This window comes from Sarcophilus harrisii, chromosome 3, assembly GCF_902635505.1.
Source record: "Sarcophilus harrisii chromosome 3, mSarHar1.11, whole genome shotgun sequence".
NCBI classification, from domain to species: domain Eukaryota; kingdom Metazoa; phylum Chordata; class Mammalia; order Dasyuromorphia; family Dasyuridae; genus Sarcophilus; species Sarcophilus harrisii.
This window is the reverse complement of record NC_045428.1, coordinates 539,765,138-539,790,814: the sequence shown is the minus strand read 5'-3', so window position 1 is coordinate 539,790,814 and position 25,677 is coordinate 539,765,138. Positions and strand designations below refer to the sequence as shown.

At 41.7% G+C, this 25,677-nt stretch overlaps 1 protein-coding gene across 4 annotated transcripts in view; it reads left to right on the top strand.

The window, feature by feature from the left end:
- Positions 1-25,349, top strand: part of KIAA0319L (KIAA0319 like) — a 93,376-nt gene extending 68,027 nt beyond the window's left edge. For 3 of the 4 annotated variants that reach the window (XM_031962120.1, XM_031962121.1, XM_031962124.1), the window contains 10 exons: positions 3,321-3,453; positions 5,259-5,407; positions 9,795-9,946; positions 10,280-10,418; positions 12,354-12,513; positions 12,999-13,141; positions 14,449-14,571; positions 15,242-15,332; positions 16,066-16,157; positions 23,626-25,349. In XM_031962120.1, coding sequence (XP_031817980.1) covers positions 3,321-3,453; positions 5,259-5,407; positions 9,795-9,946; positions 10,280-10,418; positions 12,354-12,513; positions 12,999-13,141; positions 14,449-14,571; positions 15,242-15,332; positions 16,066-16,157; positions 23,626-23,813 — 1,370 coding nt within the window. In that variant the 3' untranslated portion in view covers positions 23,814-25,349. Of the gene's footprint in view, positions 1-3,320; positions 3,454-5,258; positions 5,408-9,794; positions 9,947-10,279; positions 10,419-12,353; positions 12,514-12,998; positions 13,142-14,448; positions 14,572-15,241; positions 15,333-16,065; positions 16,158-16,365; positions 17,443-23,625 lie in introns of those variants that run through there. The other variant, XM_031962123.1, reaches the window with a different exon arrangement.
- Positions 25,350-25,677: the final 328 nt, after the last annotated feature.

The following is a 25,677-nucleotide window of genomic DNA, read 5'->3' as shown; positions in this document are numbered from 1 at the left end:
TTATTTTCCTTTTTTGGTCAACTTTGTCCATCTAAAGCTCATGAAGACTTCTGACAATAGTTGTTTTATATTTGATTTTTTTTTTAAAGCGAACTTTGTTAGTAAAAATTACCTTTTTCCTTCAATTCTAAATATTCTGATTTTCTTAATATTTTTCCTATGACATTTTTCTCTTCAGAGAAATAGTTAGCAGTTCTTTGTAGTGATCTTTTAGCCCATATCACATTGTAAAGATCAGTAGCAACTCCTTAAATTACCAGCTTCCTCTGAAAGTCCGTGTTCTGAAAAATAAGACTTTTCCAGTGATATTTTCAGTTCTTGTCATTTGTTTTCATATTTTCATTTGCAGTTACGTTTTGTTTTATACTTTTAGGCAGCTAATGCTATTTTAGTGTGGGCTTAAATGAGTCTCGCAGTACTTAACTTCTCCAGAGCAGCAGCCAATAATATAGTATCACCAATTGTCATTTAAGTATGTTCTTTAAGAGCTATTAATTTTGTAGGTTTCTTTTGAATGATATCCATTATTAAAAACTCAATAAAAGACAGCAATGAATGTATGGAACTATATCTAGCACTCAGTTGACAGGGGACTAAAGTTGGAGAAATCATATGAGGTATGCTAAGTGAATTTAGTGTTAGCATACAGGAATGACCATTGCTGTCACAACAGGAAACTATGTCAAAATCATTGCTAATGATAATTGTGGAAATATGTATAAAAGAATTGCACATATTTAACATACATTGGATTACTTGCTGTCTAAGGAAAGGAGTGGGGGAAAGGGAGGGAAAAATTTGGAATTCAAGGTTTTGCAAAGGTCAATGTTGAAAATTATCTAGGCATACTGGAGAGACTTACACGAACTGATCCTGAGTGAAATGAGCAGGACCAGGAGATCATTATATACTTCAACAACAATACTAGATGATGACCAGTTCTGATGGATCAGGCCATCCTCAGCAACAAGATCAACCAAATCATTTCTAATGGAGCAGCAATGAACTGAACCAGCTATACCCAGAAAAAGAACTCTGGGAGATGACTAAAAACCATTACATTGAATTCCCAATCCCTATATTTATGCACACCTGCATTTTTGATTTCCTTCACAAGCTAATTGTACAATAATTCAGAGTCTGATTCTTTTTATACAGCAAAATAATGTTTTGGTCATGTATACTTATTGTGTATCTAAGTTATATTTTAATATATTTAACATCTACTGGTCATCCTGCCATTTAGGGGAGGGGGTGGGGGGGAAAAAAAAAAAAAAAAAAAAGAAGGATATTATGTCTCCAAAGAAATAAATGATAAATTAGGAGTATGTATAGGATGATAATATGTGTATATACATATGTTTGTCTATATACACATATACATATTTGGGTCTAATAGTAGTTGTCTTTAAAGGGAGATTGGGAAAAGGAAGAAAAAATAAATTTACATGATAACTTCAAAAAAAAATTATCTAGGCATATATTTTGAAAGTAAAAAGCTTTAATAAAAAATTATTGATGTCATTCATATACAACTGTAGAGAACTTGAGCCTCCCCTCTAAGTTTATGATTTTATAAAAGCCACTTTTTCTCCAGTACAGCATATCTGCCTTCTGGCCCCTAGGCCTTCATTACTTCACTCCTAAAATACTACAGTAGGCACTTAGGTGATTTAACTTTCTTTGAACTTCTCCTGGTCCAATCTATTGTGCTTGACATTACTAAATTGATCCTTTTTGAATATATTCTTTTACTATAGGTCAGGATCTTCATGCTGAAAGTTTATTTAGAAATCCTTTGCTATATAGCTCCCTGATTTTATAAATCCCAGAGAGATAAAATAATTTGCTCAGGATTGTGCAGGGTGGTTAATGGGTCAATTGAGACTAGAAACCAGGTTTCCTAACTCCCATGTTCTGTCACTTCTCAGCTCAAAATCTTTCAACACCTCCTTATTATTTTAAAAATAAATTCCTGCTCAGCTTTTTAAGGCATTTCAGTGTCTGTCCTAATCCCATTTTTCTGGGCTGGGCCTAACTTGGGCCAGTCCCTTGGAAATTTAAGTTCAGTTTTGGAAAAAGTAAGCTATTTGTAGGTCATTCAACAGTTAACAAAAGGAAATTTTCTTAGCCATAACAGAAAAGAAACTCAGCAAGGGTGGACGTCAAGGACATCTTGAGTTAATAAGCAATCCACTAGCCAAACATCTGAGAGCCACTCTTTCTAGCCTTCTGGAAAGGATCTTCTGAGCCTCCCAAGTCCTAAGGAAAAACTACTATTAACGTGCATGGAAGAAGCAATTAAGATATTACTCATAGACTTACATGAATTGATGCTGAGTGAAATGAGCAGGACCAGAAGGTCATTATATACTTTAACAACAATACTATATGATGATCAATTCTCATGGACGTGGCCATCTTCAACAATGAGATGAACCAAATCAGTTCCAATTGACAGTAATGAATTGAACCAGCTACACCCAGGGAAAGAACTCTGGGAGATGACTATGAACCACTACATAGAATTCCCAATCCCTATATTTTTGTCTGCCTGCATTTTGCATTTCCTTCACAGGCTAATTGTACACTATTTCAAAGTCCAATTCATTTTGTAGAGCAAAATAACCGTATGGATATGTATATATATATTGTATTTAATATATACTTTAACATATTTAACATGTATGAGACTACCTGTCATCTGGGGGAGGGAGTGCGGAGAAGGAGGGGAAAAGTTGAAACAAAAAGTTTTGCAACTGTCAGTGCTGAAAAATTACCCGTGCATATATCTTCTAAATAAAAAGCTATAATAAAAAAGTTTTTTTAAAAAAAGATATCACTCCTATCATAACTTCCATCTTCTTATTTTCCATTTCTTCTCATTCCACATCCTTTGCTCAGTTTGGTCTCATTGTCCCTTAAATATGTCAAGTTCATTCCTTCCTCTTTGCCTTCACTCTTGTGAAGTATCTAATTTCAAACCTGAAATATCCTTCAAAACCAAATCCTAAACTTCCTCCCGAAATTCCATAAGGTCTGAGCTTAGTTCTCAGTGACCTTTCTTTCTGATTTCTTATGGCTGTGGGCACTCAATTATGTACAGTTCTATTCTTTGTTATTGTGTGTCTTGATCTAGACCATAAGATCTGTGAGGGTGGGAACTATATTTTTTCTATCCCCCCCAGCACTTAATGCTTAATAAACACTTGCTAGGCACTATAAAATTAGAGAATCAGAGGCAAGGGAAAGAGTCAACAAAGCATAATTCCCGTGCGATCTAAGCTGGCCTGCTGTTGACATTGTAGCCTCTCTTCCAGAAAACAACAAGCCACCCCAGGCAGATGCTGGCCCTGATAAAGAACTGACCCTTCCTGTTGACAGCACAACTCTAGACGGTAGCAAAAGCCTGGACGACCAGAAAATTATCTCATACCTCTGGGAAAAAACACAGTAGGTATTGCCCCCTACTTCCTTTAGCAGAGAACCTTGGATCTCTTCAGAGTTTCACTCACTGATAAGTTACTTTGAAAAATGATGTAATCCTAGGCTCCAATTTTAAGAAATTGGTACTCTGACTTCTGCAGGGAAAGAAAAAACCACTTCTTGCCAGCCTCTGTTCCCTAGGTGGCACTGACTGATCCTGGGCATCATGGCAGATACAGCCCCATCTGCTGTAGAGTGGAGCTGAATTACTCTTGAGAGGCAATTGTAAAGGAGTAATGGAACTGAAAAGCCCTGTTTCCTAGAGTCACCCGAGGGAGGTGGGGGTGGGGGGGGAACAGCATTTTGACACCTGCTATTAAGAAGAATTGATGCAACATCTGCAAAATGAAAGCCTTTTTCTCAGTTATTGTCTTAAAGACACCATTTACCACTTATGTTAGCCAAAGGCAAAGGGCACTGATCAAAAAAAGGCTAATTTAAACTGGAATTGTTTAATCAAAACCATTTTTGCCCTTCATCATTCCTTTTAACTTTTAAACCACAACAAACAGAACAAAGATTATGTGCAGGATGTGTGTGTGTGTGCGCGCATGTGTGCGCGTTTTAAAAACCCCACCAAAAGCAAAGAAATTCCAGGAGAGAGACAGCTGTACCTTTTAACTCTTGATAGTTTTTCAAGAGTCATAGCACGGTAAGATTTTTTGGAAGAGGTTGGGGAAAGCTGTTTTCCCCAACAGCTTAAATTTTAAATTTAGGAATTTCTTGTTTTCCTTCATCATTTAATCTTTCCCTCTTCTCTCCCTCCTTCTCTTTCTCTCCCTTTTCCTTTTTTCTCTCTTCTCTTCCCCTCTTCCTTTTTTATCTTTTGCCTTTCTTCTCCCTTTGCTTCCCATCCCTCTCCTTCCCTCTTCTTCCTTCCATTCTCTTCTTTCCTTCATGTTTGGCTTTTTTATTTGACCTACTGTTCCTTCATTGTATTTTAACTTTGTCAAAGATATTTTAGAAATCATTGTTTTTGGCCTCTATTGATATTCTCCAAGGAGGTGATAGTATCAGAGAGAAGAATCTGACTTGGAAGAGAGCCATCTTGGTCAGAATTACACCCTTTAAAAATGTCACAGTAGGTGATATCGACTCATTTTTGTCCCCTTATACCTTAACTGCTTAGTGATGAGCTTATTATCAGCACCACAAGATAGCCACCAAACAATGACTAAAGAAAGGTCTGTGTTGAGATGTGATAATTGCCCTGGTTCCCTTCCGGAATTCCTCTCCCCTCCCCCTTTCCACCATGGTATATATACCTTCCTCCCTTACCATGGGCTGATTTCTGGGACACTGGAAACGTGAAATACATGCTTTATGGGGAACAATAAATAACAAAAAGTAACCTAGGAACTGAATAAGGAATCCATCATGGGATGTGGCCTTATGCTTAGAATAGGAGTGAGGATATACTTACCAAATTTGCAAAGAATGACAGTTGAATTTGATTGAGGGGAACTCTTGCTGACTTGACCTTGGACTTTTAAGCTCTTGAATATTAGGAGGAAGTTTAGAAGTGTCTCAGCTCTGGTGCCCAATATTTTCTGTATTTGGAAGCCAAATGTAATTTTATTGAAATGGAATATTTTAAATGTTTCTTTTGGGGATTTGAAAACAATAAGTTCCCTTTTTGACTGAGGAATAAATTTGTAGAAGTTAACCCTTAGCTGTAATGGTTATGGGACTGAAAGGCCTTCTAAATCATTTCCCTATGGATCAGAAGCCTGGTAGAGACCAGTCTTTTTTGCTTTTATTCCTTTCACTAGGGGCCCTGATGGTGTGCGACTCGAAAATGCCAACAATTCCATAGCAACTGTAACTGGCCTCCAGGTGGGAACCTATATATTCACCCTGACTGTCAAAGATGAAAGGAACCTGCAGAGTCAAAGCTCCGTCAGTGTCATTGTCAAAGAAGGTATCTTATCTTGGGTAGGACTGAGTGAAATGTGACTGACCCACTTTGTAATTTTATTTCATTCACTTGGGAGGAGAAATCTGTCTTTATTTATTGGACTGGATTTTATTTGCATTTCACAGTGGTTAGAAGCAACAGAGGAACTGTTACTTGTCTAAATTGACTTGTGTGTATATGTGTCTGTCTGTCTGTCTGGGGGGGAGGGGAGAGGGAGAGAAAGAAGCAAGGAGAGAGGGGGAAGGAAAGAAAGAGTCAAGAAACAGAAAGAAAGAGAAATAGTGGGGGCAAAGGGGATAGAGGAGAGGGAGAGAAAAAAGTAGAGGCAAAGAATACTTTTTTTTTTTCCTGAACACATATATGGAGTTGGGTAGGGAATTGGGGATGGGAGGGCAGAATTCACTGCAGTGCAGTCTTTGCTTCTCTTGGGGTGATCTGACTCGTACTGACTACAGTGACATCTGCTGTCAGACTTTAGAGTGGCTCAAACCAGGGGCCTACAGCTGGTGGGACCTTTTTTAGTGGCTAGCAAGAGTTATGTCAAGAGAAGAACACAATATTTACAATTTTTTCATCCATCTCTAATCTCCTAATCAAAAAAAGGCATCAGACTTGTATGTAATGATAGTCAGATGTGGTCAATTGAACACTCAGAAAAACTGAAGCTATCAAAGGGACAAAGAATAAAAGTATCTCTCTCCATCTTTTTCTTTTCCTTTTTCTCCTTCTTTACCCCTTAATTCTTTTTTTCCCTTTTTTCTCTCCTTCCTTTTCTTCCTTTTCTCTCTTCCTTTTTCACTCTTTCCTCCCTTCTTTTTCTTTCATCCCCCTCCTTCCTTTTTCTCTGTCCCTCTCCCTCTCTTCTCTTTCAGAAAAATTTTTCCTTTCCCTCTTCATCCCCTTTTTCTTATATTTCCCTTCCTCCTTTTTCAGTCCTTCCTTCTATCTCTCCTGCCAGCTGCTCCTCATATAGGTATCTTCCTACTTCTCAAGCAAGTTGACAGGCTATCTTAGGTTTACATCTCTCTTTGGCTCACTCTTCCCCTCTCTCCTCTCTGTTCTTTCCCTCCCCCTCACTACTTACTTTTACTTACTCTCTAATTTTAAAAAAAAAAAAATTTTTTTCATACCTTTTGGTTTTTTAATGTCACTTATATTTTCTTATTTATCTTTCTCCTTCACCTCCCAGAAAGACCTTTATCACAAAGAATAAAAAAGAGGGGGAAATTTTCAGCAAAACTAACCAACATATTATCCAAGTCTAATTTTATATATGTTAGTTATCTCTACATCTTCAAAGAAAGTCCCTCTTTTCTTTTTTCTACTGATTGTCTTCCCTCCCACCCACCCCCCCACTTTTTTTGCTCTTCAAGTATAAAAAATGGAAGACCAGCTGGATTTGGAGTCAGAGAACCTGTGTTTTAATCCCAGCTCTGCCCTTTGCTATTTGTGGAACTTTAAGCAGGTCCCTTTCTGAGACCCAGTTTCTGCTTCTGTAAAATAAGGAGAACTTCTAAAGTCCTTCCAACTTTAAATCTATATTTTTAATCCATTTATATCACATCATATAGTAGTTCTCCCTTCTTTGAATCATTTAACTACTCTGAGCTTTTCCAAACAAGTCTTTGCACAACTAATTTTCCTATGGAAAAACTACACTAAAGCATAGTGTATTATGGATATCAGTAAAATGAAACCCAGATTCTCTTATTTTCTGAGATTTAGGCTTCCATTTGCATATGCAAAAAAAAAAAAAAAAACCAGAAAAGATGATTACATATGTAACTGAACTTTTATTATGTAGTTTTTTTAAAAACATTAAAACTTTCCTGCTTGTCTTCTTCTGAACTTTCTTCTGCTTTCATTTGTCTAAACTTTTAACGTGTTATTGTGTTTCTTTTCTTTTTCTGCACCTTTATCTGCACCAAGTTATCTTCCTCCTTCCTAAGCCTTTCTTTGTAATATATATAATCAAACAAATATAGCAAAATAAATTTATACATTAGCCATGCCTAAAAACATGTCTTATTTAGTACTCTACTCTGGTCCATCATTTCTCTACCAAGATCTGGCAAGATGATTTATCATCAGTTATCTCAAGTCGTGATTGGCTTCCAATTTGACCAGTCTTTTGAATTTATTGATTCTTTTTTATATTATTGTGATCCTATGCAAATTGTCCTCCTAATTCTGCCTACTTCAAAAAACAAAAGTGAAACAAATTCTGCCCTCAGAGAGCTTACATCTTAATAGGAGTGCAGTGTACATTCTACAAAAAATTATTATTATTATTATTTTTGTGGAGGCAATTGGGGTTAAGTGACTTGCCCAGAGTCACATAGCTAGGAAGTGTTAAGTGTCTGAGGCCAGATTTATTTCATGGCTGGTGCTGTATTCACTGTACCAACTTGCTGCCGGCCCCCCCGCCCCCCCAAAAAAATGTAATTTTAGAGGGTCAGGCTCTAGTTGCTGGGGTGAGGGGGAAGGAGGGCTGGGGATGGGCAAAGCCTGTTGCAGAAGGTGGTACTTCAGCTGAGTCTTGGAGGACATCATGCATTCTGAGAGGCATAGTTGAAGAGGGGAAGCATTGCAGCCATGTACTTAAATGGGAGATGGGATATTGTATGTGAAGAACTCTCACTGGCTGTAGAGATCCTGGCAGAGAGGGATATGTGAGATCAGGAAATAGCTGGGAAAGCCTTTAAATGCCATGCATTTAACATTTAATTTGATTCCATTTCATTTTAACATGCAATTATAGAGATAATAGGGAGCCACTGTATTTTTTTTTTTTTAATAGAGGAATGATATGATCAAACCTGTACTTTAGGAAAGTCACTGTACTAACTATATAGAGAATGAATTAAAGTATGGGAGAGATTCAAAGCAAACAAATCAGGAGATCATTGAAATAGTCTAGATGACAGAGGACAAGAGCCTGAAGTAGAGTGATAGTTCTATGAGTGGGGAGAAGGGAACATATTCAAGAGGTATTGTAAAGGTACAAATAAGAAGGCTTAGTAACTCATTGTATATGTGGAATGAATGAGTGAGGCATTTTCCTGTTTCTGTCCCCCTTGGGGTGTATGCCTAGTTGTATTACTGAGTCAGAAGATAGACACAATTTAGTGACTTCTTTTGTGATAGTTCCAGATTATTTTCCCGAATGATTTCCTTTTATTTTCATTGTATAATATTAAAGCAGAAAAATAGGATCTCTCTTAAGAGGATGCAAAGGTAACAAAAAGCATGAACAACAATGATTTTTATCCTTGATTTAAAGTGACCCCAGAGACATTGATGCATTGTTGGTGGAGTTGTGAACGAATCCAACCATTTTGGAGAGTAGTTTGGAATTATGCTCAAAAAGTTATCAAACTGTGCATACCCTTTGATCCAGCAGTGTTACTACTGGGATTATATCCCAAAGAGATCATAAAGAAGGGAAAGGGACCTGTATGTGCACGAATGTTTGTGGCAGCCCTCTTTGTAGTGGCTAGAAGCTGGAAACTGAGTGGATGCCCATCAGTTGGAGAATGGCTGAATAAATTGTGGTATATGAATATTATGGAATATTATTGTTCTGTAAGAAATGACCAACAGGATGATTTCAGAAAGGCCTGGAGAGACTTACACGAACTGATGCTGAGTGAAATGAGCAGGACCAGGAGATCATTATATACTTCAACAACAATACTTTATGATGACCAGTTCTGATGGACCAGGCCATCCTCAGCAACGAGATCAACCAAATCATTTCTAATGGAGCAGTAATGAACTGAACCAGCTATGCCCAGAAAAAGAACTCTGGGAGATGACTAAAAACCATTACATTGAATTCCCAATCCCTATATTTATGCACACCTGCATTTTTGATTTCCTTCACAAGCTAATTGTACAATATTTCAGAGTCTGATTCTTTTTGTACAGCAAAATAACGTTTTGGTCAGGTATACTTATTGTGTATCTAATTTATATTTTAATATATTTAACATCTACTGGTCATCCTGCCATCTAGGGGAGGGGGTGGGGGTAAGAGGTGAAAAATTGGAACAAGAGGTTTGGCAATTGTTAATGCTGTAAAGTTACCCATGCATATATCCTGTAAATAAAAGGCTATTAAATAAAAAAATAAAATTAAAAAAAAAAAAAATAAAATAAAGTGACCCCAGAACTCATCTCTGTATAAGATAGGAACATCACATCCTGATGGAAGTGCTGACCTCAAATAACTAGTACATAGAGTTGCTTACTGGAATAGTTGAGTCTTCATAAAAATTGCCCCAAATGTTGATGTTTTGCTCTCCCCATAAATATCTTGAAATCATAGAAAACCAATCTTTCTTTTCTGGCATTTTAGATTTTCCTAAATGCTTTTCTCTTTGTATAGAAATGAACAAGCCACCTGTGGCCAAAATAGTTGGGAATGTGGTAATAACTCTGCCCACCAATACAGCTGAACTAGATGGATCCAAGTCTTCTGATGACAAGGGCATAGTCACTTACCTCTGGACTAGGGATGAAGGAAGCCCAGCAGCAGGGGTAAGTATTCTGGTAATTGTGGGCTTTGATATAAGGTAGTAAAGAGCAAGTCCAAAATTTAAGTTCAGCATTTATTTAGTCCCTATTATATGTCATGCACTTTGCCAAATGTTCCCTCTTACTAAATTTAAAGTTTAATTGTATGGTCACAATTTTTTATAATTTCTTTATTTTCCCTGATAATCCATTGAGAATTCAAATCAGAAATTGATCTGAATTGAAGTAGAGGGGTATAATGCAATACATAGAAGTCAGATAGTTTAGGAATCCTAAAAAGGAAATGGTGTTACTAGTTTTTTCCTCCCAAAAATGTCGTCTATATATAACCCACAGGAAATATTGAATCATTCTGACCATCACCCCATTCTATTCCTCTCCAACCTGGTGGAAGGAACTTACACATTTCACTTGAGAGTGACTGATGCAAAGGGTGAGAGTGACACAGATCGGGCCACTGTGGATGTGAAGCCTGGTGAGTCCTTCTAGGGCCAGCACCTGAGGGAGCAGTAAGTCTCTACCGTGGGGTGGTTCTTTTTGGCCTAGCATAGTCAGGGCTGGATGTGGGATGTTTCGGTGATTTTGAACACAGGGACATGGGTAGCTTGAGTCATGTTGTTTCATCAGAGTCCAGATGCAGAAAACAATTTATTTTTGTAAGTTGAGCCCGAGGCTTTATGTGACAGCTCACTGAAGGTAAAATAACTGGCATCTTTTAAGTTAGCAGATTTGCAGAAATGAGATGTCCTTCTTAAATAGAGCTTTGTGTCTTTTGCTTTGCTTCAAGGCTAATTTGTGCTGTAGCTCTGGGGAGAGGGGAAGAATTTATCAGGCCCTTTACATTCCAGAGCATCTGGTAAGGAAGGAATGGTGACAGCCCACTCTTGAGTATTCAGGCTAACAATAGAAAACTCAGGTATAGAAAGACTCCTCAGGATGAGATGGAGCTCAAGAAGTCATCTCATCCTCTTCTTCTAGGCAGGGTAGTTATCTTCTTCCAAACACTGGAAAAACTCACTATTTAGATGTAAACTACGACTAATCTACTAATTATGCAAATTGTACATGGGACCATGCAAACTATGCATCCAAATATATAAATGAGGTAGGTACTCTTGGCAATGCAAGTTTTTACTTTTAAATGTAAAAACCCACAGTCTTTAATTATTTATTCAAAAGTAACCCAATAGAGAGCATAAGGACAATATAACTGTCTTCATTAAAGATGCTCTCCCACCCTTTTGGCAAACCAGAGTTTCTTTGAAGTCAGGTTCTTTTTGTCAGGCCTCCTTCTTCTACCGGTGTTACTCATAACTCCTTCCTTCTCATGTGCTTTGGACTTGGAAAGGACTTAAAAAGTCATCTAGGTGATTTTGCAGGTGAAGAAACTTGAGACCTTGGTAAGGGAAATGTTCCTCAAGGTCACATAGATAACAAGGAACAGAGTCAGATTCCTTAATTCTGATTCAGTGGGAGTTTTTCCTTATAACAGGGTGGAGTCCAGACAAAGTACTCCAAGGCCAAACAGATGTCATTTTAAATGGCATTTGTTCATATCTTAAATTAATTCTTGGATCAGTTAATTTAATCATTTAATCCTCAGAACATCCACCTAATAAACTGGAAGCCTTCCATTAGATTTTTTGATTAAATGTTATATGTAAAAATGCAATAAACAAATGCCATCTATTAGTCTGGCTGCCTTTTCATTAAAGACTGGAACAAAAATATAGCTAAATCAATTCGTTATTTAGTAGGTATATCATTAGAAAAGGAGTTTATTAACTTCCAGTGTTATCTATTTCATTAATATACATCTGTTAGGAAATACTTTGGACCTAAAATCTGCTTTCCTTTAACTTTTGTCAGTTGGCACAATTTGGACCAAATTGAAGAAGTCTACTCTCTCTTTCCCCCTGATAGCTCTTCAAATTGATAAAAACAATCATTCCATATACTGAGGAATGAGCCCAAGCTGCCCACTTCCTGCAATAGACAAGACCATTTAGACATCAGACTACAAACAAAACCATGCTTGGTGGCTTAAAGTTAGCCAAGCTCGTTCACCAATTCAGATAGGCAGGGTCGGGCCATGGTCTTGAAGCATTATGTAAAAAGGACTGGAAGGCCAGCTGCAAACTAAGGAACCTTTCTGTCACCTCCCTTCTTGTGGGCCAAAGTAAACATGTAACGGTCTTGTAAGGGCAGCTAGGTGGTGCAGCAGATAGAGCACCAGCCCTGAAGTCAGGAGGACCTGAATTCAAATGTGATCTCAGACACTTAACACTTCCCAGCTGTGTGACCCTGGGCAAGTCACTTAACCCCAATTGCCTCCATAGAAAACCAGAAAAGGCATTGTGTCTCTCAGGAAATGTGCTATTGTGCTCTGCCTGCTCTCTGTCCTTTACAGACCCCAGGAAGAATAATCTGGTGGAGATGATCCTGGACGTCAATGTCAGCCAGCTGACTGAGAGGCAGAAGGGGATGTTCATTCGGCAGATTGGTGTCCTCCTGGGGGTGCTGGATTCCGACATCACGGTGCAGAAGATCCAGCCCTACACAGAGCAGAGGTGGGGGGGAGGGAGAGGGAGATAGGAGACAGTCAAAGGGCCAGGCTTCAGCTGTGCAAGAGTCGGGAAAGGAAGGGTAGATTTCTTCATTTCTGTCACAATAGAAATTGTGTTGGGTAAAAATCTGTCTCTTAGGTATGAAATGTCTCTGTGTTTCTAGTCTCACCAAACGAAAAAGAATTCATTGAATCTAACCTAACCTAACTGGGCAGTAAGGTTATACAGCGGTTAGGGTGCTAGACTTGGAGTCAGGAAGACCTGTGTTCCAAACCTGCCTCAGACATTTCCTAGCTGTGTGATTGTAAGCAAGTCACTGGCCCTCTCTGGATCTCAGTTTCCTCATTTGTAAAAAGACGGGACCCCTGTAGTCCCTTCTGACTTTAAAACTGTGGTCTTCAGGTGACAAGATCTTATTTAACCTATGTTGACTTTTAGTGCCAATGTCAGAATCCATTGACTTTTTCTTGAATTGCATTCCCTTGCAGCACAAAGATGGTGTTTTTTGTGCAGAATGAGCCTCCACACCAGATCTTTAAAGGCCATGATGTTGCAGCGATGCTTAAGAGTGAGCTGAGGAAGCAGCAGACAGACTTCCTAATCTTTCGAGCCCTGGAAATCAATACAGTCAGTGAGTAGTTCTAGACCATGAGAACAGAAATCCCTGACTCCACAACACAGGGATCTGTCAGGAAAAGTTTTGTCATTCTTTCCTTATTCTAGAGGGTGGAATCCAAAGAGTCATTCTCATTGGCTTCCATTCTTGATGATAAAATTGTGACTGGTATCTGTCTGTATTGAAGTCCAGAGAGGTGTCATGCTATGATAGATAGAGAAAACCATCCTTGGGGTGAGAAGAATCTGAGCTCAAGTGCCCCTCTGTTTCTCAACTTCTAAGAAGTCTCTCCCAGGTCCTTTATTAGTGCCTTCCCTCTGGGATGACCTCCATTTTATCCTGTCGGTGTCTTGTTTGTACCTAGTCTGTATGTTGCCTCCCCCATTAGACTGTAAACTCCCAGAAAAGAGGCAGTCTGTTCCCTTCCTTTGTATCCCCAGCTTTTCTCGAAGCACCTGGCATTTAGTAGGTGCTTCACAAATATTCATGGCTTGACTTAACCTTTATGTGTTCTAGGCAACCCCTTTAGACCATTCAGCTATAGAAAAGGTACCAGTTCTGCTTTGATAGAGAGAATCTCCTCACTGGTAATTACCAGTATCAATGAAATCATAGGTCCGAGTTAGGAATAATAATAAAATTATTCCCGTTATAAAGTTGCTCACCAGTCTGAATTTCGTTACTTTGTGAGTCAAACTGTGTTCCCTCACTGCCTTCACAAAGCCTATAATACAAGCATTGAATCTGCTCAAATACCTTTGGGATGACAGAGTTTTGCCATGTGATTATATTGATTAAGTCCTCACTATTTACATGGGAAGTATCTTGATGTGGACTTCTACAGATGAATAATATCCTGTAAAGGGCTTTGGAACACCTTAAAGGCTGTTTAAAGATCAGCCATTGTCGTGCTCATTATGGGGCTTGATCTAGTTCTGTATATTAGGGCAGGGAGCCAGGCCAATCTGGAGAATATAGGGAAACCGCTGCAGACCAAGGAGCATTGAACACTTTGATCATTCTGCATTTTGCAGGAAACTTTTGAGAATCAGAAGTCTTCTTTCTTGCTAACTTGGCTTTTTTTTTTTTTTTTTTTTTTTTAATAATCATAACTTTTTATTTGACAGAACCCATGCCAGGGTAATTTTTTACATTATCCCTTGCACTCACTTCTGTTCCGATTTTTCCCCTCCCTCCTGCCATCCCCTCCCCGAGATGACAAGCAGTCCTATACATATTAAATATGTCATAGTATATCCTAGATACAATATATGTGTACATAACTTGGCTTTTTTAATGACTTCCTTTCCTTTCCTCATCAGCATGTCAGCTGAACTGCTCTGATCATGGCCGCTGTGACTCTTTCACCAAGCGCTGCATCTGTGATCCTTTCTGGATGGAGAACTTCATTAAAGTGCAACTGAAAGATGGAGAGAGCAACTGTGGTATGTAGCCCTTGGAGCTCAGCTGACTCAGTTTAGCATTGATCCTGTTTCCGAAGTGAGCTGACATATTGGGCTGGCAATGGAGATTAGCCATGGGTATTTTCTCTGCCTGAAGGACTTCTACTCTCCTTTTGTACATACTTGTTCCTTAAGGTCTGAGCAAGCTCAAAGAATAATAATAAAATGAATTGTGTTTAAGATGAGCCAAGTACTTGAGTAGGATAAGTCCAACTGATTGAGGGGGTCTTTCTGAAATTCATCAATGTGATTTATCTTCTTTTTTTCCCCCCTGTCACAGAAGTAGCTTTCCATTCAAATGTATTTTTCTTCATTAGCCGGCCATATTTCTCCAGTGTCCTTATGTGCTTTTGGAGGCCACAATAATGCTAGCCACTGAATTTTTAGGACTTCCCTTAACTATGCCTACAGGGTCCTTTGACCTTGTGCACAAAAGGCTGAGCTCTGACCTTCCCTGGAGAGTCCTGAGACTGACCAGGAATTGGATCTCTTCCTTTCCATTGGTCCTGATCATTCCAGACTCATATTCCCTTCTGGTCCTTACCTGCACCTACAAGTCTCCACCTGCTCACTGGCTCTCAGGAGCACAGCAGCAGTCATCCTGGCCCTGTCTCTACTTTCCCAACCCTTACTTTTTAGTTTTCCTCTACAGAATGGAGCGTCCTCTATGTCATCATTGCCTCGTTTGTCATTATTGTTGCATTGGGGATCCTGTCCTGGACTGTGGTCTGCTGCTGTAAGAGGTAAGACAGGGAAGGACCCAGAATGCTGCTGACTACTCCCCACAAGTTAAGATTCTGTCACTTAGCTGTCGTCTTCCTTTGTGCATTCTAATTATCACAGCCGTGATATCCGTGACTTTGGTATTCCGGAGATGTAGCCATTGCCCTGTCCTCTGTTCCACAATAGGAGAGGATTTGGGCAGCAGAATTTGCTATGAGTGGCTGACATTTAAAGAGAAAACATGACTTCCTGATTCTCTCCTTGACGTGTCAGCCCGCAAGGCCCGGTATATGGCTCTTCAAACACTGTGCTACCTGTCCAGGCCTGGAGCCTCCTCCATTAGCCCTGACCCGAGTTGTTGTTATCCCTTCCTCCCCTTCTTGCACTCTGTGGTGAAGCCAACCTAACATCCCAACTGTCCCTCACACAGTGTTCCATTTCCCATCTCTGTCCTTTTGCTGTCCCCTGTCCCCAGAACATGCTTCTACCTTGTTTCCACCTCTCGGTGGGCCTTTTTCCTTCTAGTCTGTGCTAGTGACACCTTTCCCTGCTCTCCCCTTGCTCCTAATGTTTCCTCCACTTCATCTTTAATCGATTTTGTATATGCTTACTCATGTGCTTGTTGTCTCCCCTGAAACAACGTGAGCATCTTAAGTCAGGGACTTTTTCTGTTTGGTCTCTGTACTACCAGCACTTCATTTCGAGAGAGATTTCATTACAGTTAACAATAAGTGTTTGTTGACTGTTTTCCAGGAGAAAAGGGAAACCCAAGAGGAAAAGCAAGTACAAGATCTTGGATGCCACAGATCAGGAAAGTCTGGAGCTAAAACCAAACCCCAGAGCAGGTAATCCTTCTCCGAGGCATAGTCATTTGAAGTTAGGACAAAGAAAATTTTTATCCTATCTGATGGAAATAAAAGTGTCTAGAATCTGGGCTAAGTAGGCAGAATACTATTCTACCTGATCTGAATTTTTTGAAGTGCATCTGAGGGAGGACAGACTTCCTGGTGAGAACTCCAGGAGGACTTCTAATTGCCTCCCTCTGTTACATAGAGCTGAAGCCAACCAGTTCTTATGGTGAAGAACATTCAGGATTTCACCAAATCTAGAGGAATGACATCAGAGACTGATGACTGGTCAGCTTTGAAAGACTGTGGAGAGTTAAAGAGGTTTGCTGCAAGATAGGAAATAACTAATGTTGTCCCAGTTTTCTTATTTTTTGAGTAGAGGATGGAGGGGGCGAAATCTTAAAATTTTAGATTGGTAAGCTTGAACTTGAACTTGATTATGGCAAAATTCTAGAATGTTGAATGGCTGGTTTGGGAGTATTTGAATGGGGAGCAGTGGCCACTAAAAAGTAGCATGGCATTGTCAAAAAGTATTTTGTCAGACTATTCTTGGGGAAATTAAGCTAGTAAGTATTATGAGAAGTGTATTAAATGAATTTTCCTGGATTTCAGCAGAGCAGTGTGTAATTATTACTATTGCTTGTAAACAAGGTATAGAGATTGGTTTTTGGATTTAAAACTGGTGGAATGCTTTTTTCAGGATGCCCGAAGCATGGGTTTTGGTGGGTCAATGTCGTTTTCGCAGGAGGTCTCTAGTGGAACACTTGAAGGATCTATTCTTTGGTCTTGTGTAGCTCAGTGTTTTTATTTGTGATTTGGGTGCTAGCTTGGAAAGCAGGCAGACAGCATAAACGTAGAAGAGAGAGCAGATCAGATGACAAGCAAGATCCAAAAGGCTCCCACTAAGATGGCACCAGGGAGGGAGGGCTGGATTGGGAGTCAGAGCCCTGGCTCTGTCACCTCTGGGCTCTACTTGAACCTTCTGTAAAGTGAGAGGAGGTTGGGTTTGAACGAGAGGTCCCTTTTGGCTCTAAATCTACGATCCGATGAAATATTAAATATTTAATTGAAAGGAAAGATAAGGAGAGAGGCTGTGGCCTCACAACAACTCCTATGAACAAAACCTAGAAATTTTGGAGGATTGTAAGCTCAGTGTCTATCACAAGTGGGATGTGACTGATAGAAAAGTTCATATAGTCTTAGGCTATTTTAAGAGAGGTAGCATAGAGTGAAATGAGCAGGACCAGGAGATCATTATATACTTCAACAACAATACTAGATGATGACTAGTCCTGATGGATCAGACCATCCTCAGCAACGAGATCAAATAATGTTTTGGTCATGTATACTTATTGTGTATCTAAGTTATATTTTAATATATTTAACATCTACTGGTCATCCTGCCATCTAGGGGAGGGGGTGGGGGGGGGAAAGAGGTGAAAAATTGGAACAAGAGGTTTGGCAATTGTTAATGCTGTAAAGTTACCCATGTATATATCCTGTAAATTAAAGGCTATTAAATAAAAAAAAAAAAAAAAAAAAAAAAAAAAAAAAAAAAAAGAGAGGTAGCATAGTATCCAGAAATAGGGAAGTGATGAGTCCATTTTAATTTGCCCTACTCAATTTGCATCTAGAGAAATGTGCTTTCTTTTGGGCAGCACATTTTAGAAAGGAATAAATTAGAATGTGTCTGGAGAAGGACAGCCAGGAGGGCTCTTCCACAGCTGGTCCCAGGCCTAAGGCACAATCAGAAAGGTCTCTAAGGTTTGAGGCTGTGAGGAGAACCAGGGAGGGAAACTGCAGCAAGGGACCTGCCCTGCCCACAGGAGACTTCCCTTCCTGGGCGCTCTTCCCTGGGCCCTGTGGCCCGGGCCCAGGAGTGCTGCTGATGAGAGGGTGCGCAGATGGAGCCTTATCCTGGAAGCCCCCGTGCCACAGCTTTCTGGCCAGGTCTCCCGGCCGCCTGCCTTTGCCCTGGCTGCCTCCCCTGTCCGGAGGGCCCTCTTTCTGTACCCCAATCTCCCGGCTTCCTTCAAGCCTCAGCTCCCGTGCCACCTTCCCTCCTGCCCACCCCATCCCCGCACCTTGTCCTTCCTTTTCTTCACACTGGAGGTGGCTTATATGCCCAGGATTTTTTTGGTGAGGGTCACCCTCCCTCTCCCTCCATCATTAGAATGGAAGCTCTTCAACGACAAGGAACCTTGTTTGGGTGTTTTCTTTTTTATTCTTCATGACGGAGCCATTGGCCCAGGGCCAGGCACATTGTGAGCACTTAACTAGGGCTTGTGCCTGGCTGACCTGACCTCATCAGTCTCCTCCAGCCTCCCTCTCTCTGTACCCGCATTTGCGGGCCACGTCTCAGCAGTGCGGCGTCGGTCATGCAGCTGCCGCTCTGCTCCCACCCTCACGATCCCTCTGCAGCAGTGGGCCCAGCAGAGGCTGGGTAAGGTCTTAGGACCAGGAATTATCATCGGAGGCCCCCAGAATCCACAGCTTGGCGTGACATCTCTGAGTGGGGACGGCTGTTCTCATGCCTCTGAAGGCACTGCTCTCCAGAGAGGTCATAGGGTCACAAAGAAGGGACCCGGGGTCCAGTTCATCCCAACTCCCTCAGTTTGCAGAGAAGGAAACAAAAATCCCAAGAGGAGTGTGGTCTGACCGGGGTCAAATGGGGGCACAGTCTCTAGCCTGTTTCCCCTCCCACTAGACTCTGCTGTCTCTGTTTCAGTTAAAAGTGTTTATTTAGCACTGCCTGCGTACAGACCTTGTGCTTGACCCTGCTGGAAGGGATAAACTTCCTGTCCTTAGGGAGCAGCTCATTTACCTGAGGAAGGAAGACACAAGCTTATCAAAAATAACAGTGCAGGGTGGTCTGTGCTCCGACCCAAAGGAGAACCCCAGATCAGTACTTGCTCCGTGAGAAGAGGGAGTTCGTACTCTGGATTGGGCAGTGTCATAAAAACTTTCAAAACTGGGACTTGCACGGGACCTTGAAGCATAGAAGGGAGAAGAGAATGCAGCCCTTCAAGCAAAGAAACATCATAAACCAGAATGCAGAGAGAAGGAATCAGGCCTTGTGGAGAAAGAGGGAAGGAAGGTTAGAGGGATGGCCCAAGCAGTGGAAGGACAGCCTGAGGCAGACTGAGAAAGACTTGAAATTTTCTCCAAATGGGATCCTTGGAGGTTTCTGAGCAGGGGAGTAGCGATTGGAAAGAAGAGTGATTAGAAGCAATGTAGTACATTAAGTATCGATGCAGAAAGCATCAGTATCATAATGAGGATCTGGACTTGAATGGAGGGGCTATAGGACTAGGGAAAAAGGAAGAAATATGGGGGCAAGAGAGATGAGGCTTGGAACCTGGATGACTGGACTCTCCTAACAGAAGTCATTGTGGAGTAAGTCACAATTACAAATTTGGTTTTCTTCCTACTGAGTTTCCCACAACAGGATGTACCAATGGGGGAGAATCAGCCTGGTGCAGGGGAGAGAACTCTGCCTTTGAAGCTAGAGCACCAGGGCCCAAATCCCTGTGTCGCTGCTCCTCAACCTTTCCAAGATGCAGCCTGCGGCCACATGCAGGTTCTGGACCCATGTGACGGCAGCTTGGGACAGAGCTCAGTGCTGGAGATGCCCTTTCCAGCTCAGCTTGTTTTGAAAACATCCACTGTGTGTAAGGCCCCACAGCAGAAATGGGGGTGCAAAGAAAAAAGTTATAGTCTGTTTCATGCCGCTTATGTTCTCTTGGGAATATGGCACTTCTTCAACAAGCATTAATTTCAGGAGGAAGAAAGGAGCAGCCATTTGTGGAATTGGGGAAGGTCAGGACCTGAGCTGAGCATTGAAGGATGTTCAGGCAGAGATGAAATAGAAGTACATGTGAGACCTGAGATTCGACTTGTAAAAATATCCAGAAGGGGAAGATGGAATATTGGATTAGAGGGATAAGGAAGTAGTCCTGTTAGTTAGAACATGGAGTATTTGTAAGAATGTTATATGAAAAAAGACTGGAGAAAGGCGATTGGAACCAGATCATAGCCTTGAATGCTTTGCTAAGGAGTTAATATTTTTCATGAAAGCAGTAGGGAGCTTTGGGGGTTTTTGTGCAAGTAAATGATATAGCTAGACAGTGCCTTAGGAAAACTATTTTGGCAACTGGGTGTAAAATAACTTTCAGAGGGAGAGATGAGAAGCAGAAAGAACAGTTAGGAAGCAAATTATAAAAGTTCAGGTAATTGGAAAGGGTCCAAAGGGTCCAAACTAAATTTGTGACTGTATGGGGAGAGGACTGACTCCAAGATGTCAAATGTGAGTAATAATCAAGGGAAGTCAGAGAAAGAAGAAAGAAAGGGGCAGCTAGGTGATGCAATGGAGAGAGCACCATCCCTGAAGTCAGGAGAACCTGAGTTCAAATCCAGCCTCAGATACTTAGCACTTCCTAGCTGTGTGACTCTGGACTAGTCACTTAACCCCAATTGCCTCAGCCAAAAAAAAAAAAAAAGAAGAAGAAGAAGAAAGAAACAGGGACCAAAGATAAACTCTTGAGACTGAGCCATAATTAAGAAGCAGGAGATGGATTATTATTCAATAAAATATTCAGAAGTAAAATCTGTGGCGTAGGAGGAAAAACAGGAGAGAAGTATCATGGAATCCAAGGGAGAGGGGAGCCTCTAGAATGAAAGAGATTTGATACTTTCCAAAAAAAGTCGTAAAGAGATGAAAGAAGTTGAGGACAAAGGTCACTTCCAGATTTAGAAGATGAGATCATTAGTCATTGTGATGACCGTGTATTTTAAAATCAGCTGGAGTCAGGAATTCAGGTTAAGAGAAAATCCTCAATCTTTATTCTTTGCAGAGGTGAAGGGGGATCATGATAGGAAGTGAGAGCAGTTGCGACACAAACCCGACCAGCAGGCTCTCTACCCCTCTCTCTGCCTCTCTCTCCACCCACCAAAATCGTCTCTGTGTCATTTTCTATACAACACATCAAAACTTGCACAGAGAGTGGACGGGGCCATTCTTTCTCCAAGCATATATTAATAGAGTATCGTCCAATTGCTATTTAGCCTCACGGGCTTGGGACCTCAGTGCATCAACTCGAGCTTCAGTCTATTACAAGTAATCACTGGGAAAGTTGTTTTGGTAAAGTGGCAGAATTGAAAGCCAGAAGGATTTCAAGAGGCTAAAGAATTATTGAATAGTGAGGATGAGGAGTCAGAGAATCTGGTGATTCTTTCTTGGAATATGGCAGTGAAAGAAAGGCGAGATAAATAGCTTAAGAGCATGGCAGGATTGGGTAAAGGTTTATTTTAAGAACTCAAGAGTCTTGAGCATATTTGTATGCAATAAGGAGCTAGTTAAGGAGTTAACTAAGTTAAAAAAAAAAAAAAAGAGTTAACTAAGTTAACCAAGAGTTGAAGGAGATATTGAAGAAACAGATGGAATGATTGATGAGTTAATCTGCTGGAAGACATGCAAAGGAATGGGATCTAGTTGAGGGACTGTGGATTGGACTTGACAAGAAGAGCCATCTCTTCCTCAGAAACAAGAATAAAGAAGGAGAAGATGAGAAAAAGTGTAGAGGAGCACCTAGTTGGTGGAGGGGATAGAGCACCAGCTCTGAAGTCAGGAGGACCTGAGTCCAAATCTGGTTTCAGAGACTTAACACTTCCTAACGGTGTGATCCTGGGCAAATCACAACCCCAAATGCCTCAGGAAAAAGAAAAGGCATAGAGAGTGTAAAAGTGTAGAGTAGAAGAGATGAGGGAGCTCCCATTAGATGGACTCTTGTTTCTCATTTACAGAATAGGTAAGGTCTTCCATCTCCCAAGAAGAAAAATGGGTATGAAAATGGCATAAAGGTAATTAATTAGGAAAGAAAAAAGACTGCCATTATTATATTGAGCACCCTATTGAAATTGTATAACATAAATTTGTAGTGAACCTATTTGGCACATTTGTTCCATTTCTTCCAATGGCATTAAGCTGAAAAGAAGTAGGCAGAGAAGAGAGAATTAATGAAGATGACTAAGTTTGTCATTACCAGGGAGTGGATGGGGAAGAGAAAAGCCAGCAAGACATTGAAAGGTGAGTGACATACAGAGTTGATCCCTGGGGTCAACAGGACTCTGAGGCCAGAACAGGGAGAGAGAGACTAGGGGGAATGGAGGGGCCAGAGGTCTTAGTAAGGACAGAAGCAAAAGGCAAGACATGGTCATGATCAGAGAAGGCAGCTTCATAGTTCAAGATCATGAAATTAGAACAGGAGTGGCTGAGATTTCTAAGGACCTGGACTGAACTTCAGGTAATCCACATATTTCCTCCACTGGGAGGAAATGTTTGAAGAAAACAGACTTGTTGGAGAAGTAAGAAGAAAGTCAGAAGTCCTCATGACATAGAACCTGAGAAAAGAGAAGCCTTTAAATAGGGAAGGAGGAATTCATGGTGCCATTGTTTTATCCACACTGGAGAGCACTAAGAAGTGAGAAAGGCCCAATTGGGATGTTTCAGGAAAATAGTGGAAACAGAACTCAGAGTACACGTTATTTAAGAGTGAGAGATGAGAAATGGAAGCACAGTTTGTGAAAGGAAAAAAAGAGATGACTAGTCCAGGGAATAGGGACTGGCTCGAAGCTGCACTTCATTTTTCTTTTTTTCTTTTTTTTTTTTTTTAAAGATAGAGGGGACACTTGAGCATTTTGTTGGATGGGGTAATAGTAAAAGAAACAGAAAATGTGTGCAATATGGCACAATTAGGGAACCCAGTCCTGAAGAAGGCAAGAAGAAATGAGATTAGACATAGTTGGTGATAATTTCTTAATGAGGCAGGAAAGGTCATCTCCTCATTTGAAATAAACTGGGGAAATAAAATGAAAAAAAAAAATAGTTAAGACATAAAGAAAGGAAGAACTCACTCATCCTCAATAAAGTAGAAAAAACAAACCCTCTGGAGATTGGGGGCTGATCAGTTAGAGTGGAGAAACTTTGGAACAGTTGCTGGGCATTTGGTTGGACATTCAACAAAAGATAAATAAGAAGATTGCTACCAAATGAGGCTAGGAGCTGAGGAGAAGGGAGAAGCCATCTGTACTAGGTGTCTACCAGCCATGCGTGAAGGCTGCACTGTTCCTTGCCATCTTCCCCAGGTGGGCAGGGTGATTCCAAATTCAAATAAAGTTCCCTGAAGCTGGAAGAATCTCCTGCCTGCTGACTTGGGGACGTTCCCTCTGGGAAGATGGGGCTGTAGACCCAGAGCTCCTTTGATCACTCTGTTCTTGCAGTGGCTGGACCAGACTCATGGCTTGTTTAGCCCCAGTGTTTCCCTTAAGTGTTTTTGGGACGACTTCCTAGTCATGATAGTGCTGTGGGTTCTCTCAGTGATAGGCAGAGTATTGGGACAAGTATTGCCCCAAATTTCCCTCTTTTTTCTCTCAGCCTTCTTGCTTCTTACACTTCACTCCCTTACAGGCAACAAGCAGAAGGTACCCATCCTGAACAGTAGCCTGATGCACTCTGAGTCTGAACTGGATAGTGATGAAGCCATCTTCACCTGGCCAGACCGAGAGAAAGGCCGGTTACTTCGTGGTCAGAATGGCTCTCTGCGCAATGGACAGGCTCCACTCAAGCCCAAGACCCCCAGAGAGGAGATCTTGTAGCCAACCCGGGCCCCTGAGAGAGACAGGAAGCAGGGGAGGCAGGGGGAAGGCAGGAAATGTCTCTGCTTTAGGGAGGAGAGAACGATGGAAGCTTGGGAAATCCAAAAGTCGCCTCAGAGACAGCTCGTGAGTGTGTGAGCGAGAGAACGCACATGTTGTTCCCTTCTTTCTCCTACATTCCCTTCTTCCCCTCCTCCCTCCCCCAATTCTGAATAGAACTGGTTGTACTTGAATCTGGACATCTCTAAGGAACTCCCGAGGAAACTGTGAATGAAGAGGCTCCCTCTTTGCCAGGACTTAGCACACAACCCACAGGGCCTTTCAGAACCGCTCAGCTCAGGGCCCCTTCTGGGGTGAGGCCTGGGGGGCAGGAAGTTTGCTATTGCACTTCCCGAGGTGGTGTTTCAGGGGAGCTCCCAGCCTGCCCTGTCTCCTGGCCTTTCCCCCAACACCGCCCTTCTCCTATCCAGAGTCTTTCCTAGAGCCTGGGCTGGCAGGCCACCAGGAAAAGTTGCGCAGCAGCGCCCTTCCTCTGCCCCTGCCCCTCCACAGGGAACTGCGGCTTCCTGATGCCCTGGACAGCTTGGAAAATGACTCTTTGGTGTTTAAATTATTTGTCCTTTCACTGAAATGAAAAGAACTGAGCCTCCTCCTCAGGCACTGATGAAGCAAGGCTGTGGGCGGAGGAAGCTCTGGTCCTTGGATGGGCTGGGGAACCCACATGGGAACCAGACTCACACCCCCGGCGCTCCCTCTGTCCCCCACCACCCATTGTGTCAGATGGGAGCGCTCACTGTCCACCAGCATCCCGTTACAGGAGCACAGAGAGCTCTGTGTCCCCCGCTTCTACCCACTTCAGTCTTTGTCTCCAGTTGTGCACCAGGGAAGAGGAGGAGAAGGCCGCCCAAAGGACAGGGCTGAGCCCATGCATTTCAGGGCAACGGCCTCCCTGACACTTCTTTAGTTCTGTACCTGGGCTGCTCTTAGAGCAAGCATTCGGTGGGCTCTTAAGTGGTGGTGAATTCCCCTGAGTCCCGGCCATCTGTGCCCCACGTGCCCCCTGGTTCTAGCTTATGGCCAGCTTGCTCAGGTCCCCGAAGCCGGGCTCCCTTCCCTCCCTCCCTGTCCTGCAGGCCCAGCATCAGAATGAATAAGCCCCCAAACTTAGCAGAAATGTAGCAGTGCTGGGGGTCTGCAGGTGCACGTGTCTGTGTGCACATCACGCCTGTGAGGAGGAGGAGGAGGACTTTCCTCAGCACTCTTCTCACTGTGGATCACTGTGTTTATTCTTCATAAGACTCGCTCCTTGTCTGTTGGACCTGTTTGCACACTTCAGGGCCCAATTCTTTGCCTGGAAACTCTCCTCAGGCAAGGATCCTGTTGTGCAACCCTGCCTTGCTGATGACAGCTTTGCCCTCTGTTTCTGGGTGCTGGAGGTTTTGGGGAAAACTTTTTTTTTTAAGATAAAAGAATTTATACTACTGCACTACAAACTTGTTGTGAAATGATTAAACATGCTATTTAATTTTTCTTGTAGCCCACTGAATGTAGTCGTGCCTCTTTGCTAACTATTGGATTTTCAGCGAAACCGGCTGCTTTGCTTTTGTTTTTCTCAGGTTCAGCCAAGGAGTCAAGACTAGGCTTGCTTCACTGTCAGGTGGGGGCCAGGCCTAGAGCCAGGAAGTCTTGAGTGTAAATGCGGTCTCAGACTCTGCTAACCATGGGTCCCTGGGCAAATCACTTAATCCTGTTCGCTTTCATTTCCTCATCTTTAAAAAAAAGTAAATGGAAAAGGAAATGGTGAGTCACTGCTGATCTTAACCAAGAAAACCCCAAATAAGGTCACAGAGAGACACTCACAACT